The sequence below is a fragment of the Lagenorhynchus albirostris genome, chromosome 9 (genome assembly GCF_949774975.1).
Source record: "Lagenorhynchus albirostris chromosome 9, mLagAlb1.1, whole genome shotgun sequence".
Taxonomy (NCBI): Eukaryota; Metazoa; Chordata; class Mammalia; order Artiodactyla; family Delphinidae; genus Lagenorhynchus; species Lagenorhynchus albirostris.
The window spans coordinates 55,334,037-55,352,688 of record NC_083103.1 but is presented as its reverse complement, the minus strand read 5'-3'; the positions used below and the strand labels follow the sequence as shown (position 1 = coordinate 55,352,688).

Here is an 18,652-nt window from a genome sequence, read left to right as displayed (position 1 = left end):
GCTTCTCTCATCCCTGGGCAGTGTAACTGGATTGATTCTATGCCCATCTCCCCCACCAGGCCGGGATCTCCTTTGGTAGGAAGTAGGTCCGGTCCCCCATCTGTGCCCAGTGCCCAGCACAGGACCAGGCACAGAGGTGAAGGAGTGCCAAGTGACCGAGAGACATGTGACAGCAAGATGAGATAGAACCAAGGATATGATCAGAAAAGCACCTTCCAGGGACTGGCCTAACCCTTGGTCCGGTCACTTCCCCCTCATCTGCCCAGATCTGGTCTTGCATATCATCACCATGAGAATCTTAAACATCAGCCAAGAAAGCCCCTACAGAGGTCACTGGATGGGCTATTCTAGAAAGGACTCAAACAACCAAAGGTGAAGAAAAAGAAAACAACAAACCAACCAACCTGTTCCTGGTAACCCTCAGGTCAAAAGTTCACAGAATTTCATGGGACAGGGGAGGGGGCTTCAAGGGCTCACAATCTCTCCACACCCCAGAGCACAGCAGCTCCTCCAAGCCCTAGCAATGAGGAGCCCATTTCCTTTCCTCTCTGACCCTCACACCCAGTCTCCCTCCTTTGACTCCCCTGGATGCCTGAGCTGCTTAGCTGCCTGGGATGGGCAGGGGGTGGGGGGAGCACCAGGCTGTGCCTCCTGACACCGAGAAGTCCCTCCATCCCTCGTCCCCCAGGTCTCTAGTCAGCAGCATTTCTCTCTGTATTTTTTAACTGAACTTCTACCCAAGGCAGTCCCAGGAAGGATCGCCTCGCCATACTACTGGGAGGCACTCCTTTGGGCCAAACTGTCGCAAGAAAAAAAAAAAAAAAAAAAGGTGGGGTGGGGGAAGGTTACTAGTAAAACCCAACTGCCCTTTTACCGAAGGAGAACTGAGGAGGAGAAGGGAAGAAGGTGGGAGCATATATTCGCTTCTCAGGAAGCCAGCCCCAATGGGGGCCACCCCTCACATACCTCTGATGCCCGCGTCCCCACCCCCATCCCAGGCTTTCTGGAAGGGCGGGCACCAGGCTGACACATCGAGGTCTCTTGTTCGCAAGGGTTCTTGTAGGGGGAGTACGCCCTGGCCGAGGATGCTGAGAATAGCAGAAGCCCATTCCAAGCGGAGGCGGCCGCTTGGCCCCTCAGTTTGCACCCCAGCTCGACCCCACCCCTCCCTCCAGTTATACCAGTGCACCCGCTCCCAGCCCAGACTGGGGCTGCGGATCCCACGAAAGGCTGGCGAGCTTCATGACACTGGGCGCCGGTGCCCTCAGCCCCGAGGGGGGCGGGGGCAGGGGCGGTATCTCTATATACACAATTGATGAAGGAGATTGCGGCCCAGAGAGGCGCAGCTACTCGCCCAAGGTCACACAGCAAGGCCCAGTATGCACCTAGACCTCCCGCCTCCCATCCCCGGACTCTAAAAGCCCTACGCGCGCGTCCCGGCTCTCGAACCATCTGGGTGCAGTCACTCCCTCCCCACAAGCTACACACACGCCCCAGCCCCCTTACCTCTGGAACCCCAGTGGCCCCTGCCTCAGAGTCAGCTCCTGGGCGGGGCGCTCAGGCCGGGCAGGACCAGGCTGGGCCAGGCTAGGTCAGGGCGGGTCCTTTGCTTCCCCCAGAGTGGAGACGCCCTCCGCCAGGTCCCAGACGGCAGGGATGCTGCTTCCACTGAAAAGCCCAACCTCTCCACCCGCTCTGCACAAGTCTGGAACAGGGGAGCCCAACTCAGCGGCGCGGCCACTGGGCTGCGGGACGAAGTCGGGGGGAGGGGCGAGGTGCGGGAAACGGGGCGGAGCCGGAGCGGGGGCCACCCCGCGAGCAGCCACTAGGGCCGCGTCCCCTTTAAGGCCAGCCGGCCTGAACGCTGGCGGGGGCGGGGTGGGAGCTGGACGGCTAACTGCAATGCCTCCTGGGAGATGGAGTTCGAAGTCGACGCGCCGAGCTGCAAAGAGCCCAGGGAGGACTACAAGTTCCCGAGCGCAGCGCGCGGGTCCCGGGCCGCCACGCCCCTAGGCTGGGCTCCTGCCCTCCGCCCCCCTCGCAAAGCTGCGCTGGTCGCCCGCGGAGGGGAGGTTGCCGAGCGAGGGCAGGAGGTGGGTGCGGCGCGGCCGGGGGTACGGGGCGCAGGGACTGCTGGTGAGGGAACGGCCCACCTGGGCACCTGTCCTACCCCGAGAGATCATCTAGCCTACCCTAGCCTCGCCATTCTCATCTGTGCAATGGGGATGGCAACGCCCGTGGCTTGGGGGGAGGGGACGCTTATGGAGAAGAAGGGGCGGAGCGGGTGGAAGGAGCCTGGATGGCTGGTGATAGTAAGAAAAGCCCGGATAATAAGGGCCGAGACTGGGGGAGGAGTCTGGTGGGTGGGGCATGGAGGGGCGGGGTCTCTAGATAAGGAGAACACGCGTGAGATCGGAGAAGGGGCTGCAGAGTGGATGCTGAGAAAGCCAATGAGGCAAGCCTGGGATGGATTGGGTGGAATGGGCCGAAAAGCATTGGGGAGGGAGGGGTGGAGACGCAAAGATGAAAAGTATCCGTCTCGGCCCTGGAAAGCCCAGTGTCAGCAGCGCTGATACGGTTTGGGTAAGAGGTTGCCCGAATGGGTAAATGCCTGTGGATGCACAGAACACCTTTCTTTCCTTGTGACTAGAAGTAAAGAGCCCATCCCATGAACTCTGCGTCACATATATGGGTTCATTCAATTCACACCCTGTGAAGACGGCACCATATCCCTTTACAGTTGAGGAACCTGAGGCTCAGAGAAGTAAAGTGACTTGCCTAAAGCCACCCAGGATTCCTTACTCCAAAGAGCCCGCTTTTTTTCCCTGCACTGCACGGAGGTAGAGGTTTAATCTGTAGTGAATGGCAGGGAACAGACGAAAGTGTCCATGTGCTGCCCTTAACAGGTTGTGTGACAGGACCATCTTCCTCAACCCTTCTCAGTGCCAACCTAAGGCAACCCTCCTATGCTTATTGTTAGGATGAAATGAGGCGATGGGTTTGAAAGCCATTTGTTTATAAATTATCTTTGTTGGGAGGAACAGGAAGACCATAGGGAAGAGTGGTCAAAATGAGGTGCTTGGGCCTGAGGAAAACCACAAGGTGAAGCCTGAGGGTGAGCCAAGAGGATGAAGGAAAATTCTGGAAGAGGGTGGGGGATGGTGATAGTTATTGGAAGTCTGCACCAGATGAAAGAATACTTTGCTGTGCAAGCCAGATCAGGTGGCTTCCCTTCTCCAGCCCACTTTTCCCAGTTGGCCAACTCCTTTAGGGGTCCATGTGTGTCACCTGAGTCTGGGAAGCACCTTTTCTCTTTGTGGTGTGGGCATAATGGAGCAGGCTGTGAGCGTCTTAGAGATATGAACTGGGCAAAACAGGGCTAAAGATGCAGCTCTTGGGTGTTGGGGGAGGCCAGGAAGGGTGGTGCCCCCAGACAGTACCCAGGGCTGTGAGCCAGAGTCTTTATCTGGTGGGCTGTGAGCCAGAGTCTGTATCTGGTGGGCTGTGTAAGGTGGGGAAGACGGCTCCAGTTTATTGGGAGACACGTTACTCACTTGAAGTGTTGTCATCCTTGAAATTTAGCCAACTATGCTCTGTCCATCCCCTACACACTATATTTACTTCCACGTAATTACCTGGGCCTTGCCCTCTGCCTCAGATTCCAAATTAAAAATTCAAGAGACTATTTCAAAATAAAAAGTTTTAAAAATTCAGGAGAGATTGGTAAACCTCCCTATTGGTAGATGAGAGTCTGGGACTAGGAAAATGGATCTGACTAAATGGGAGGAGTTGTCCCCCTTCCCCTGCCTGCCTACTTCTTGGGGTACAGAGAGGGGGGATCCCTGTCCTAACAGGGTGGCCAGGCAACCATTTACTTAAGGAAAGTGGGCCTTGGTAAGGAGTGAGAATAAAATGCTCTGGAGATGCAAAGAAGGGAAGAATGAATTGCAGCTGAGGGGCCTGGCAGATGACTGGCATTTTCTTTGCACTGCAGGCAGAGGGATAGCAGATGCCAAACTGCAGAGATAGGAGAGGGCCTGGCATGGTCTATAAAGTAGGGATAATAATAAGCACCTTTATCTATGAGATTAACATGCATAAAGTGCATAGCACAATAGTAACTGCTCAGTAAATGTCAGCCATTTTTATTACTGCTATTGTTGTTGTTATGATCACCATCATATGCCCAAGAATTGGTCTAGGGCCACACAGCTAATAAAGGGGCAGAGCCTGATTCAAACGTAGGCCCAGGTGATGCCAAAGCCCATGCACTCCTCTCCCCACAAAGCCCCTACAGTTCTTTCTACCCATCCACATCTTTGAGGGCCAGAAGTGGCCCCTCTTTGTTAACATTCTTGGTAAGCCATGACAGGAGTTTCTTTTCTGCTGTAGTAGCAGAGACTCTGGGTTCAGGAGAAAGCAGGGGAAACAAGTCCTAAACAGCCATCTTCTCCCAGCCTGGATCTCGGCATGGAGACAGGCAGGCTTAGTGTTGTGGTTTCTGTGGGGGGTTTAGTCTAGGTAGAAAGACCACTCGGATTTAAATTCTAACCCCTCCACCGACTGCGGGCTACTTTAGCTAAGCCCTGGTTGGCTTCCTCCAGAGCGCTGAGACGTCAGGAGAAGATCATGAGATGTTAATGCTTCTTAGTAGTGGTAACAACATCTAATATTCATGGAATCTGGCTATTTACTGGGGCCGGGCACACTGACTGGAACTTTACATCTACAGTCCCAGGAGGCAAGTGTTCTTTTCTTGCCCCTTCCTTCAAAATAAAAATATTTTTAGAATTTTCAAGCCTACAGACAAGTTTAAAGAATAGCCTTTCACCTAGATGCACCGATTCACATTGCCAATTTCGCTTTTACACACGCACAATTTTTGCTAAGCTATTGAAAAGTTATAGGCATCTCCACACTTGGCCCCTAAATTCTTCAGCGTGTATCTCCTAATTATAACATGTTGCAACATAACCATAACACCAGTATCATACCTAAGAAAATTAGCAAGAACTCAATATTGTCTAATAAACAGTTGAGATTCAAATTTCTCCAACTGCCAAAAAAATCTCATATATTTTTTTAATCAGATACAGTCAAGATTCATTCATTGCATTTAATTATATCTCTTTAAGCAACTCATTTAATCTAGATAGAGCCCCTCTACCTGTTTAAACTTATTTTATAAATAATTGGGTTCAGTTTGGTTTTTTGTTTTTGTTTTTTCTGGCAATGTTGTGTACTTACTGAATCACATTAGGAGGCATATGATACCAGAGTCCTACTATCCATGAATGCTGTTTGATTATTGGATAAGGTAACAGCCTGATCTCTCTATAAAAGGGTAAGTTTTTTCCTCTTGTAAAGAACAAGTAGTCTGTAGAGTGATTCTTTGAAACTGTCGGAATTGTGTCCAGGATAACCTTTCACTCCACATCTGTTGATGATCCTTGCCAGAATAGCAACACTGAGGGTTGCAAAATGGTAATTTGCTAATTATGTCATTCTTTGTATACTTATTAGCTGGTATTCTTTGTTACAGAATAACTTTTTCTGTGTGTGTGTGTGTGTGTGTGTGTGTGTGTTTGTCTTTCTCATTCCCTCTCCTGTCCCTCTCTTTTTTCTTTTTGGAGTAACATAGACTCATGATTATTTTTTTTAACTCAATGTGTTATAACCTATTATCATCATTAATCTTTTTGGTGTTCAAATTATCCCAAATTTGGCCAATGAGAGTCCCTTCAGGTCTGCTCCTGTGTTTTGGTTTTGGTTTTGTTTTGGGGGAGGAGATATAATTGACATATAACATTGTATTCATTTTAGGTGTAAACATGATTTGATATGTGTATATATTGCAAAATGGTCACCACACATAGTTACAAAATTTTTTTTTCTTGTGATGAGAACGTTTAAAATCTGCAGATCTGCATTCTTTTGACTTCACCTCAGTAATCTTTGATTTCTTCTTTGCTGTCTGGAAAGAGATGCTCCAGGCTCACCTTAAACTTTTCCTGTCAAAGTGCTGGAAGTACTGGAATCATCAGTTCCTCCAGGAAGCCCTGGTTTCGTTTTGTAGGAGACAACGTTTAAAAAACAAGATCTGGGGTCAGGTGTGCTCATTGCTACTCGGGTATCGTTGCTAGGCTCTTGAGCAGAGCTAAGAAATGATAGATGGATGGATGGATGGATAGATAGATAATTATCAATGCCTTGTAGATTCATTGTTAAAACAATTGGTCCTCACTGTGTAAAAGGAGTAGATTGCATGTAAAATAGCTTCATTATGGAAGCTCAGTGAGCAGTATTGTAGGGAATTGCACAGAAAGAGCCCTTGCCTGTGCTAAGGCTCTGTGAGTGTATGGGCTGTTGGCTAGGACCTATGTGTCTGGGTTCAGTCTCTTGCTCAGGACCCGGGTTAGAGAAGATCCCAGGCTGCCTCCAAAGGACTGGTCCTCTGAGTAGTGTCCAAACCTGGAACCTCCCAGAGGCTGTGACTCAGAGGTCAAGAATGGACACAAAGCCCTGGGCCAGGGACTCATCTTCCTTGGTTTGTGAAATAAAGATAATGTGATCTGTCCAGCCTGCATCCCAGAGTTGTTGTAAGGATCAATATATATTTATTTTTTTAAATTACTTATCAGTCTTTTCAACACATTTATTACAAAATTCCTTCCCCTTTTCATTGTCTTGATACCATAGTTCATTGCCTTATAGTCTGATTTCCTACATAAAACTAAGATAAATTATGCTTTTTCAAATATTCTTTCAGGTTATCACTCACCAATTTTTCCAAAATAAGATTTTAATCTTTTTTTTAACCTTTTGAAAAAATACTTTTGGGAGTTAGACTAGGATAGCATAACAACTGTAATTAATTTTAGAAGAACAACTTTAAGGTATTCCCTCTCAGAATCATCACAGGTCTGTCTTTATTCAAATCCTGTTTATGCTTCTTAATAAAATGTCATAGCTTTGTTTCTGAAGGGGGCACAGGTTTGAAGAGAGACCTCACTTGGAATTCTAGCTCTCCTACCTCTAGCTGTGTGATCTTAAGCAGCTGTCTTCACCATTCTGTGCTTCAGTTTTATAATCCAGAAAATTGGGATGATAATCGTACCTACCTCACAGCCTCCGTGTGGTGTTTTAATGAGATAATCTACAGGAAAATGACTCACATAGCTCGGGGCATGTCCTCAGTGCTCAGGAAATGTTGATTCTCTGTGCACTGGTCTCATGTAGGTCAGAATCAAATTGAGGGGCAGGTTTGAGAGCACCTGGTAAGAGGTAGGAGGGGACAAGTGACGAACCTCTCCAAGGGGTTTGGCTGCTGAATTCCCAAGGAAGTCATTCAGAGCATGGCAGTCAGACAGGCCTGGGCTTGAATCCTGACTCTGCCACTGCTTTCTTTGGGCAAGTTACCTACCTCTTAGGGCCTCAGGTTCTCATTTGTTAAGTAAGATAATACTTTCCTCAAAGGAATGTTACGAGGATTAAATGAGTTAATGTGTATAACGCACCTAGCACAGGTAGGGTACCCAATAAGTCCTCACCGGGCAATAGCTGTGTGCCTCGTGAGGCCTGCGGGAATGGAGACATAGTTTTAAAGTAAGACTCTCTAGAGCAACGTCTTGACTGCCCTTTCTTACGGGACACCTGCTCTCAAAGCATTATATTTCCTTTGTTACAATTAGAGGTTGCAACTGGGTGATTTTTCAGGCCCCAGACTGGGATTGGCCCTTCACATGGTACCAGGCTGGGCCTTAAGATTCACCACCCCTCGTTTTGGCCACAGACCCATTTCAGGGAGGAGAGAATTTCCAGCCAACTCCGAAGTTCCCAGGCCCCCTGGCCTTCCCTGCCCAGTCAGATGGTCTGAGGATCCGCATGGCATAATTTCCTGGTTTTCTCAGAGAGGGAAATAGGCTGATCTTTTTCTTGGTTCTTTTCAAGTAGAGAGGCAGACTTGGAAAGTCTCTTGCTTAAGAAAAATTATTTGTTCAGACACAGTGGTAGGGTTTCTTTTATCTCCTACTTCGTGGTTCAGTTTGCATTCTCATTCATCTTTTCTAATCTGGCTTTTAAAAACCTGGCTTTTTGTGTTTTGCTGCTTTGTCATTAGGCATCATGAGTTGGTATTAAAATAGAAGGGTATAGACCTCTAGTGGACTTGTGGTGTGTCAGCTGTGGAGGGGCTCCAGGCCATCCAGGATCCTGTCCCTATATCCTCAGATGTGAGTGGGCAGAGTCCCAGGCCAGCCATGAACGAGCTGCCGAAAGACCTACCCCAGCCTGATCTGGACAGAGAATAAGGGAGTATGCATCTCCCACTCACGCTGGGACCTCGAGGTGGGAAGGGGAAACTATCAGAGGTGTTGGATCCACTGACCTGGATTCAGATCGCAGCTCCTCCAGTGACTAGCTCTGTAACCTTGAGCAGTCTCTTAACCTTTCTGAGCCTCAGTTTCCTTATCTGTAAAATAGAGATAATAGAATCTATCTCACAGGGTGCTTGTAAAGACATCAAATGAGGTAATGCATGTACAGAATCAGCACAAGAGTATCATCCTCTGTACTTTTCTATATATTTTTATTAAAAATAAATAAAATGCTACCATGTGTTAGGCGAAGCATTATAAAAGCAGGTGTTGTGCTCAGCAGGTGGTAGCTAGTATCTTGTCAAGCAAGCCGCATAGCAGTATTTTAAAAGGCTACTTAAGGGATTCTCACACTTGCTGAAGCTATTAAACAGCCTTTTGTTGCTATTACAACTCTCAGCAACCTGTGCAGTGGGAAGGGACTGAGCTTTCCACTGGCTGGCTGTGTGTCCTGGGCAAGTCCTCAGTCTGATCTGAGTCTCTGTTTCCTGTCTGCCAAACAGAATGATGCCTGTTTTGTAGGATTGCTATATGAATTAAAAGGGCTGATGGGTGTAAAGGCCTCGGGTGTAGTGGAATGCTCAGTGCATGTTCATTCCTTCCTCTCTCAGCCCCTGCCCCAGAGTCCCCCCCGCACCTACGGTGTGCTAGGCAGTGAATATGCAGGGACACTGCTCTCACAGAGATCACAAACTAGGCAGTGGTTTTCACAAACAATTTTCATCACAACCCACAGTATGAAGGTACACTCTATATCACAATCCAGTTCCTCTTCCTTTCTCTGTCTCTCTCACACACACACAAAGGGAACAAAAGTTTCACAACACTATATATGTAAAACTGATCATAATCCAGTGTATTGTATTGTCCGTGACACAGTCAGTCTTGATTTTTTTCGCAGTTTATGAAGGCATAATTTATGTGCAGTAAAAGTCACCCTTTTTAGGTATAGAGTTATATGAATTTTTATAATCTTTATACAGTCATTTGTCTACCAGCACATCAAGATATAGAATATTTCCATCCAAAATATTCCTTCATGCCTGTTTGTAGCCAGTCTTACCCCTAGCCTCTCCAGTCACTGATCTGATTTCTCTCTAGTTTTGTCTTTTCCAGAATGTTGTATAAATAAAATCATATGCCATGTAACCTTTTGAGGCGGGCTGCTTTCACTTAATAGAATGCTTTTGAGATTCTTCTGTGTTGTGGTGTGTGTCAGTAGCTAGTTCCTTTATATTGCTGAGTCATATTCCATTGTATGGATGTACCACAATTTGTTTATCATTTACATTTTAGTTTCTGGGATTGGGCAATTCCAAATAAAGCTGCTATAATCATTCACACATGGGTTTTTGCATGGACATGTGTCTTCATTTCTCTGGGATAAATATCTAGGAGTAGGATTGATGGGTCCTATGGTAACTGGATGCCAAAAACTGTTTTCTACTGTGGTTGCACCATTTTGCATTCTCACTGGCAATGTATAAGAATTTCCATTGCTCTATGTACTTATCAGCATTTGGTATTGTCACATTTTTCATTTGAGCCATTGAAATAGGTATACTGTGGTTTTAATTTTCATGTCCCTAATGACTAAGGATACCAAGCATCTTTTCATGTGATTATTTGTCATCTATATATCTTCTCAGTGAAGGTGCTTGTTCAGATCTTTTGCCCACTTTTTAGTTGGGTTGTTTATTTTCTTACTGAGTTTTGAGAGTTCTTTATATATTCTGGTTAACAATCATGTATCAGATAGGTGTTTTGCAAATATTTTCTTGCAGTTTGTGTCTCATTTTCATTTTTTTATATAATTTTTTTTAATTTATTTTATTTATTTATTTTTGGCTGTGTTGGGTCTTCATTGCTGCGCGCGGCGAATGGGGGCTCCTCTTCGTTGCGTTGCGTGGGTCTCATTGCAGTGGCTTCTCTTGTTGCAGAGCACAGGCTCTAGAGCGCAGGCTTAGTAGTTGTGGCAAGGAGGCTTCATTAGTTGTGGCTCATGGGCTCTAGAGCGCAGGCTCAGTAGTTGTGGTGCATGGGCTTAGTTACTCCGCGGCATGTGGGATCTTCCCGGACCAGGGCTTGAACCCATGTCCCCTGAATTGGCAGGCAGATTCTCAACCACTGCGCCACCAGGGAAGCCCTCATTTTCATTTTTTTTAACAGTGTCTTTCGAAGAGGAGAAGTTTTTCATTTGGATGAAGTCTAGTTTATTAAATTTTCTGTGATTTGTGCCTCTTAGGTCCTATCCAAGAAATCTTTGCTAACAGAAAGTCAGATTTTCTCCTAGAAGTCTTATAGTTTTAGAAAGATTTTACATTTAGGTCTGTGATCCATTTTGAGTTAATTTTCATATATGTTACAAGATATGAGTTGAGGTTCTTTTTTTGCATATGGATATCCAGTGATCTTCATCTTGAGAAAGCCAGGGAGGAGGGCCATATGCAAAGTAGATCATTACATGATGGAATGGTGGGCTGTGCAAGGGACCAGAAACCCCAAGAGGAGAGCTGGGAAGGTGGAGATCTGGGGGCTGCCTTATCGAGGCAGTGACTCATAGGCTGGGCCTTACAGGTTGACTGCGGAGATGGTGGAGAAAGTGAAGAAGGGTGGTACGAGGAGAGCAAAGGCAGGGCAGGTGAGGGCGGATGCGGAGGTGTCAGGAGTCCTGGAGCATAGAGTGTGGGGAGAGGCAGGATCAGAGGTAAGATTGGATGAGCTGGGTGGTTAGAGCAGGCAGTACTATGTCAGGAAGATCGGCCTGCAAACTAAAATGGAAAGTGGACAGAAAGGCGGAAGGGAGCCAAGTGAGGATGTTGGGGGAGCGGGGATGAGGCCTGAGCTCCAGGAGTTGCCATAGGGACAGGTACAAGGGGACAGTTGAGAAAAATGTCAGGATGCAGAGTCAGGGCTGCCTCCCAGGCTCAGGCAGACGGGCGGCTAAGAAGAGTCAACAGCAGGTTCTGGGGAAGAGGAGTTCTGTGCGAGTCTTCTGGTACCCATAGAAAATTCAGGTGGAGGTGTCCAAGAGGCAGCTGAGTACACAGGGGGGCTGGAGCTCCGTGGCCAAACCCGCCTGCCACATTCATGAAGCTTCTCAGCCCCGCCAGGTGCCAGTTCCTACGCCCCTGTGTCACTGTGGCTCTCAAACAGAGCCTGTGGATTTGCCATGGTGGACACCGTGGCACTGTGACTAGGAAACAGGGGCTTGAAGGGCTGCGTTCTCTGACTCCTGGGTCTGGGGAGAACACCACAGGGAGCACCCTCGTCTGGGGTCAGGAGACCTGCCTTCTAACCAGCCTCCGCCCTGACTGACAGCAGCTCCTGGTGCTGCCCTGGACAAACGATCAGGAGCCTCGCTGCAGGGGCTCAGGGGCAGGAAGGCAGGTGCTCTGCTGCTTTTGCAAGCAGAAAAATAGGAGTCTGGGTGCCCGTCCGAGGGCCCCCGGGTACGCCCTGTGGCTCCTCATTGTCGTCCCTACCCCTGTGCTTTGAGCTCTTCAGAACTAATGTGCTTCGGAGATACGGGGTCTGCAGCCCATGGAACTGTCAGGAAAGACAGCCCAGCCTAAGCCTGCTCTTTCCATGGAGCTGAGCCACTTCACAGAGCCTGGGCCTTAAATCAAACCAGGAAAAGAGACTGGAAACTAGGTCCGGCTCCTGCCTGGACCCCCTGGAGACAAAATTGGCCAGACTCAGGCCCCAGGCCAAGCATCCACCTCAGCTGCAGGTCTCAGCACAGCCACCCCCGCTTCCTCAGAGCCCTCCCCCACCCCCTCTCTGTTGGACACCCCCTCCAACACTGTCTCACAGCCCATCTGCTCCAGGCTTCTGCTGATGATTTTGTAACTTCATCATGGGCTTGTTTCCCTTCAGACACTGCAGATGGTTAATGTCTCTCTGCGATATCAAAGTGCCCCATTACACAGGGAAAGAATTACAAAGGGCCCTCCCCACAGAGAGTTGGGTGGGACAGCCGAGCATCTTCCACACCCAGCATGGCCTCCACCCTCTGAAGTAAGGGGGTCTCAGTGCAGTCGGCCTCCTCAGAAGGCAGGGGTGGGGTGAGAACTGCCCTGGCCCGCTTGCCACCCCTGCTGGGTGACTTTCGGGAAGTCCCCCTCTTGGACCTCTGTTTTCCCATCTGGACAGTAAACATGCCAGAATTAATTCCAGACCTACTCCCACATCTCTTGGTACATCTTCCTTCCTTCCTTCCTTCCTTCCTCCCTCCCTCCCTCCCTTCCTCCCTCCCTTCCTCCCTCCCTCCCTTCCTCCCTCCCTCCCTTCCTCCCTCCCTTCCTCCCTCCCTTCCTCCCTTCCTTCCTTCTTTCCTTCTCTTTTTTTCTTTCTTTCATTGTTGAGGTAGAGTTGATTTACAATATTAGTTTCAGGTTTACAGCATAGAAATTCAAAATTTTTATAGATTATACACCATTTAAAGTTACTATAAAATATTAGCGATATTCCATGTGCTGTAATTGGTACATTTCTTTTGTTGCTGCACCCTCACTGTCTCTTGCTGTGGTCTCCTCTGCCAGCCTGGGCTCTTCTCAAGGGCAGCAGTGGGGCTGATTCCTCCCTGTGCCCTCCACACCCAACATTAGAGGAAGATTGCTGAATTCATTGCACAGGTTGGCTCCTGGGAAAGTATCGTGTTGGAAGCCAAAAAGGTACATCCCCTGATTTCTAGAACCTTAAAGAAAAGTTAGAATCCAAGACTTCAGGTTGAAGGAGACACCAGCCCTAGACACTAGAGGCTGTGAGATCAGTGGGGGAATAGTGGGGGAGGGTTGTTAAGGAGTGGAGTGGGTAAAGAGCCTTCAGGAAGGGTGCTTGGTTGCAGAGTCCCACATTTGCGCTGACCTCAAAGCAAGTTTCAGAGGAGGCTGGAGTGCCATCATGGTAGAAAAGGGCAGGCCATCAGGAGCCAAGAGCATCTTCATGGCAAGGCAAGTTGTCATGGGAGGATGAGAATCCAGAAAGGAGTGTCCAGAGGGTTGAGTGACCCATTGTAGGCCTGGTAGATAGATGGAAGTGGTACTAATCACAGCCATTTGTTGTGAATTCTTTTAGATGGAAAAAATAATTAAATAAGAAGGCAACATCGGTACAGCAGAAGGAGCATGGGGCTTGAAGTCCTAAATCTCAGAACATCTGTTAAGTACCTACAGTGAACCAGTCTTTGGCTAATAAGCATGAATACATTTTTCTCTCTCATATAAAGGAACCTGGGCTTGAATCCTGGCAGGACCCTTCACCGGTCTGAATGACCGGTGAATGAATCCTGACACAGTTTCCCTATCTGCACAGTGGGGATGATTGATGATATTGTCTATGTCAAAGGATAGTATGTAAGCAAATGTACGTAAGAGCAGCTAGCATAGCATTCAGTCCAGGCACATTATCTTTCTTTCCTTAGACCAGTGGTTCTCTGTCCTAACTGAACATTTAGAATCAGCTTTTGAAAAATACCAATGCTGAGGCCACATTCCAGGCCAATTAAAACAATCTCTGGAGGGTGGAACCCAGGCTTTATTTTATCTTTTCATTTCTTTCTTTTTTTTTTTTTAAACTCCCTAGTGAACCTAATATGCTTTAGACGGTGTGGCAATTATTACCCATCCATTTGTTCATCAAGTATTAATTCGTTTCAACTCCAAGGGACCTACAATAAGAAATTGAGAACTGTGACTACCCAGATGTTATGGACCGAATGATTGTGTCCCCCAAAATTATATGTTGAAATCCCAACCTCCAATGTGATGGCGTAAGGAGGTGGGGCCTTTGGAAGATTAGGTCATGAGGGTGGAGCCCTCATGAACAAGATTACTGCCCTTATAAAAGAGATTCCAGAGAGCTCTCTTACCCCTTCTGCCATATTAGGACACAGCGAGAAGACATCGCTCATCAGACATCACATCTGCCCCTACCTTGATCCTCAACTTCCCAGCCTCCAGAACTGTGAGAAATAAATGTTTATTACTTAAGCCACCCAGTCTATAGTATTCTGTTATACCAGCCCCAACAAACTAAGATATCAGATATAGTTGGGTAATGGTCATTTCTTACTTACCTCTCTCTGTAGGACTACTTCCCAGCACCCCAGCCTCCTGCCATGTCTGACCCCATCACACTGAATGTCGGGGGGAAGCTCTATACAACCTCACTGGCAACCTTGACCAGCTTCCCTGACTCCATGCTGGGCGCCATGTTCAGCGGGAAGATGCCCACCAAGAGGGACAGCCAGGGCCACTGCTTCATTGACCGTGACGGCAAAGTGTTCCGCTACATCCTCAACTTCCTGCGAACCTCCCACCTGGACTTGCCCGAGGACTTCCAGGAGATGGGCCTGCTCCGCAGGGAGGCTGACTTCTACCAGGTGCAGCCCCTGATTGAGGCCCTGCAGGAGAAGGAGGTGGAGCTGTCCAAGGCCGAGAAGAATGCCATGCTCAACATCACGCTGAACCAGCGTGTGCAGACGGTCCACTTCACTGTGCGCGAGGCACCCCAGATCTACAGCCTGTCCTCTTCCAGCATGGAGGTCTTCAACGCCAACATCTTCAGCACCTCTTGCCTCTTCCTCAAGCTCCTCGGCTCCAAGCTCTTCTACTGCTCCAATGGCAACCTGTCCTCCATCACCAGCCATTTGCAAGACCCCAACCACCTGACTCTGGACTGGGTGGCCAATGTGGAGGGCCTGCCTGAGGAGGAGTACACCAAGCAGAACCTCAAGAGGCTCTGGGTGGTGCCAGCCAACAAGCAGATCAACAGCTTCCAGGTCTTCATGGAGGAGGTGCTGAAAATCGCGCTGAGTGACGGCTTCTGCATCGATTCTTCTCACCCACACGCTGTGGATTTTATGAACAATAAGATTATTCGATTAATACGGTACAGGTAAAAGGACCCCAGCAACATTGGAGGGGGGCTTCCTAAAGCCAAGATCTTGGAGAGTGTCTCGCCAGCGGTGTGAGGCAGGCCACTGTACTAACCTGTATTAATCGTGTAGCAGGACTTGATTTCCCCCGTGATGCAGTCCACCTGTAGGAATCCATGTGTCCTCTTGACACAGCCACCTTTTTCCTTGCTACTTTGAGCTGGGGGTGGGCAGTTTGCTCTAAGTGAAGAGTCTGCCGACATGTCCTAAAAGAGGCCACAGGAGGACTTTTTGGCTAGACAAAGGAAAGCAGTTTTTTCTTGGGTCCAGCTCTCTCTGTACCATTAGGCAGTGCCTCACTTAGCCATCTGTAAACAGAGCCTCTGGTGGAGGGGATGGGGTGAGAACAAGAGGCTCCCTCTAGTTTCCCAGGACATGAAGTACCCAGAGATTCCCATCCTGCCTGCCCCTCCGTCCCTGGGATGTGGCCAGAACCTTGGACTTGCTTGGCTGGCTTGGAAATTAAGTGGGTAGTGAGGGTGGGATTTGAGCCTGGCATGGCCTGGAGGAATTAGCCTCCAGGCAGCGTTCAGGAGATGGGGATATCCCTCTTGACTGGGCCAGATCTAGGCCTCTGGGGATTTCCGGCTTCAGAAGTAAGCTGCTGTCCCTGCGAAGATTTGAAAGTATCTGGAGCCAGTGCAACGAAAGGCGCTTCGTAATGTGGCCTGATACCTGACTTTTGTAATCCTTTCCCCAAGAAGTTGAAGTCTCATTGAAACAGATCATTTAAAACAAATATATTATGGACTCTCAGGGTTGGAAAATGATTCAACAGTCGCTCAGTCCTCCCACACCCCCAGAACACCCCAGCACCTTTGCGGCTGAGGGCTTCTCCCCAGTACCTTCAGGAGATCAACTACCCCTGCTTGCATACCCTCAGTGACAGGAAGCTTGTCATCCCCAAGGCCAGCCCCTGCCGTAACTGGCTGTTAGAAAGTCCTTCCTTACATTGAGCCGAAACCTGTCCTTCCACAACCATTTTCTGGTCCTGGTAGACCTTCCTTCTCACCCAAATGTGTATTTTCTCTTTCAAAATAGTCACTTTGAGAGGCCAGATACCTATTTTGAAAATATTATTACTCGATATTAGGATTCCCCTTGGGATTTGTCTTCAGAACCAAGCCCCTTTCATTCCCTGTAAGTCATCCCCATTTTGTCGTGGCTTCGCTTCATTTGTGACCCTCCCTCCTCACCAGACATGACTGTTCATGGCTTTTGACCATCTTCTGTTGAGTTTGAAGATTGCTGCCCCAGAGGAAGGAGACCAGGGTCTTGGCAATGTGTAACAAGGAGCCTGGGAGTGACCTGAACCATAACATTGCCCTTGGAGTAAGCGTCCAGCCCTTAAAACACTGCTCTGAAGGATGTGGGCTTCCCCTGCAGTAGTTTCTGGGCATAACCAGCCCATGGACCTCCTTGGGGTGAGACCCTGAGCCACCACTTCCCAGGGGGTGATGAGCAGTGCGTGTCTCAAAGCTGCACATTATGATTCATCCCTGGCGTGAGGGTGGCCTCGGGAGTCCCAGAATCTTCCCCACTGGGCAGGGGCCCCCAGGGGATGGTCCGAAGAAGGGGCTTCCCATAGTTACACACTGTGAATAGGGAGCTTGTACGCTGGGATGTGGGCAAGGCCACATCCCTTAGGTAATAAAGGACTTTTCCCCCCTACAGTGGGACCCAGGAGTCTCTGATAACTGTCCCATGCCACCAGGCCAATGGTATTCAGGAAAGCCCCTCAGGAGTACCCAATTTAGACAAGCCAGCAGAAGCTGTGACCATAGCAGAACAGTTCAAGGAAGAAATCTTACAAATCACCACTGTCTCTTTTTCTTTTCCATAAAAATTCTTTCTCCATCTTTCGGTGCTTCTTAATTCAAGCAGCTTGACTTTAGAGAAAGCACAGGTCCTGTGAAGCCACTAATTTGCTGTGTGACTTTATGCAAGTCACTTACCTCACTGAGCCATCTCTGTTTCTTCATCTGTGAAATGTGCATAACAGTAACACGTAACCCTACCTACCTCACAGGGCTGTTGTGAGGATCAAATGAAATAATTTATGTGAGAATACAGTATAATTGATAAATGGTTGTTATTATTTTGTGTCTACATATAAGGGAAAAAACCTTGGCTTTGGAATCAAGCTGACCTGGGTCTGAATTCTGGCTCCATCACTTGCTGTGTAACCTTGGACAAGCCCCTGGGCCTCCCTGATTTGTTTCCTCATCAGACAACAATCCCACCTCCTAGTGTTCTGTGACTTGGTTGTGTATGTGAAAATTCCTAGCTAGGCCTGGCCCATAGGAGCTCAATAAATGTTTGCTCTTTTAGGAGTAATGATGGACTGTCATGCAGGAGACACCATGAGCATATAACAATTTAACAAGCCTTCTGGGGCACCTGGTGTGTGGTCCCTGAGGATGGGAACAGCCACAGATAAGTTTAGTCTAGAAAAGCTTAGAGGGCCACACAGTGTGCTGTGGGAACTTGGGGAAAGCAAGCTTAGTTCTCAGAAAAGGCATAATGGATGGTCGAGCTGGGCCTTTAAGGGTAGGTTGGATGGTAACAAAATGAGCTAAGGAGGGCACCGTGGGCACTGGAAACGCCATGAGCCGAGGCCCGGGAGCCGTGCAGGTGAGGCGCCATGCAGGTGAGGCTCCACGCAGGGCCTCCGCACAAAAGGAGCCACATGCAGTACATGCAGAGTGCTCACGGTGCCCGTCTCCCTCAGGTGAGTGCAGCCACCTGCTTAGTGCAACAGAGAGATACTGAGCCTGCAGGCGGCACCATCCCAGAGGACCAGTGAGTCAGGGTCGGCTGGGAGGCAGGCATGTGATTCTTGTCATGAGCCCCTAGCTGCCCGGAGCGAGACACAGTGGTGGTCAGTGATCTCAACCGGACTCAGTTTATTTAGCCTTTTGCACAGCTGAGAGCTTTGTCCCAACTAAAGGGCAATTCTGGGCACACGACCTTGTGAGCTCTCTGTTCCTCCCCGAGGCGTGCAGAGGGATGGTCAGGGAGGGTGCTCTTGAGGGAACCCTAAGGCACTTGGCATGACCACTTGGTGAGACCTGCCACCAAACAGGGTCCCTGCATGCTGGAAGGCCAGCAGTAGCTGTCACCTCAGGCACCTCCTAAAGCTCTTTGCCCTCTTACAAAGGGCAAGCCTTCTGATGCTAGGTTCTGTCTTTGGGCCAGAGCTCCCTGTGCAGAGGTGGCCATGGCACCCCCCTTGCCAACACCTCAGTGCCCTACACAGCCCCCCGGGCTAGGGTGTGGTCACTCTGCTTTGTAAACTTCTATGTGGCCTAAAACATAGCGCTTTTGTAACTGCACC

The 18,652-nt window shown here is 48.7% G+C and overlaps 2 protein-coding genes across 3 annotated transcripts in view; one reads left to right on the top strand and one right to left on the bottom strand.

Moving 5' to 3' along the window:
- Window positions 1-1,765, bottom strand: part of USP35 (ubiquitin specific peptidase 35) — a 74,356-nt gene extending 72,591 nt beyond the window's left edge. The window contains exon 1 of the mRNA XM_060160122.1: window positions 1,507-1,765. The gene's annotated coding sequence lies outside the window, so the exon portion shown is untranslated. The remainder of the gene's footprint in view (window positions 1-1,506) is intronic.
- Window positions 1,766-2,037: 272 nt separating this feature from the next.
- KCTD21 (potassium channel tetramerization domain containing 21) lies at window positions 2,038-17,401 on the top strand. 2 transcript variants are annotated; one of them, XM_060157861.1, is made up of 2 exons: window positions 2,038-2,093; window positions 14,467-17,401. In XM_060157861.1, exon 2 carries the CDS (start codon window positions 14,497-14,499, stop codon window positions 15,277-15,279), a length of 783 nt encoding a protein of 260 aa, XP_060013844.1. In that variant the 5' UTR covers window positions 2,038-2,093; window positions 14,467-14,496; the 3' UTR covers window positions 15,280-17,401. The 2 variants fall into 2 exon arrangements, with proteins under 2 accessions (XP_060013844.1, XP_060013843.1); XM_060157860.1 differs by lacking the exon at window positions 2,038-2,093 and adding an exon at window positions 2,094-2,136.
- The last annotated feature ends 1,251 nt before the right edge of the window (window positions 17,402-18,652 follow it).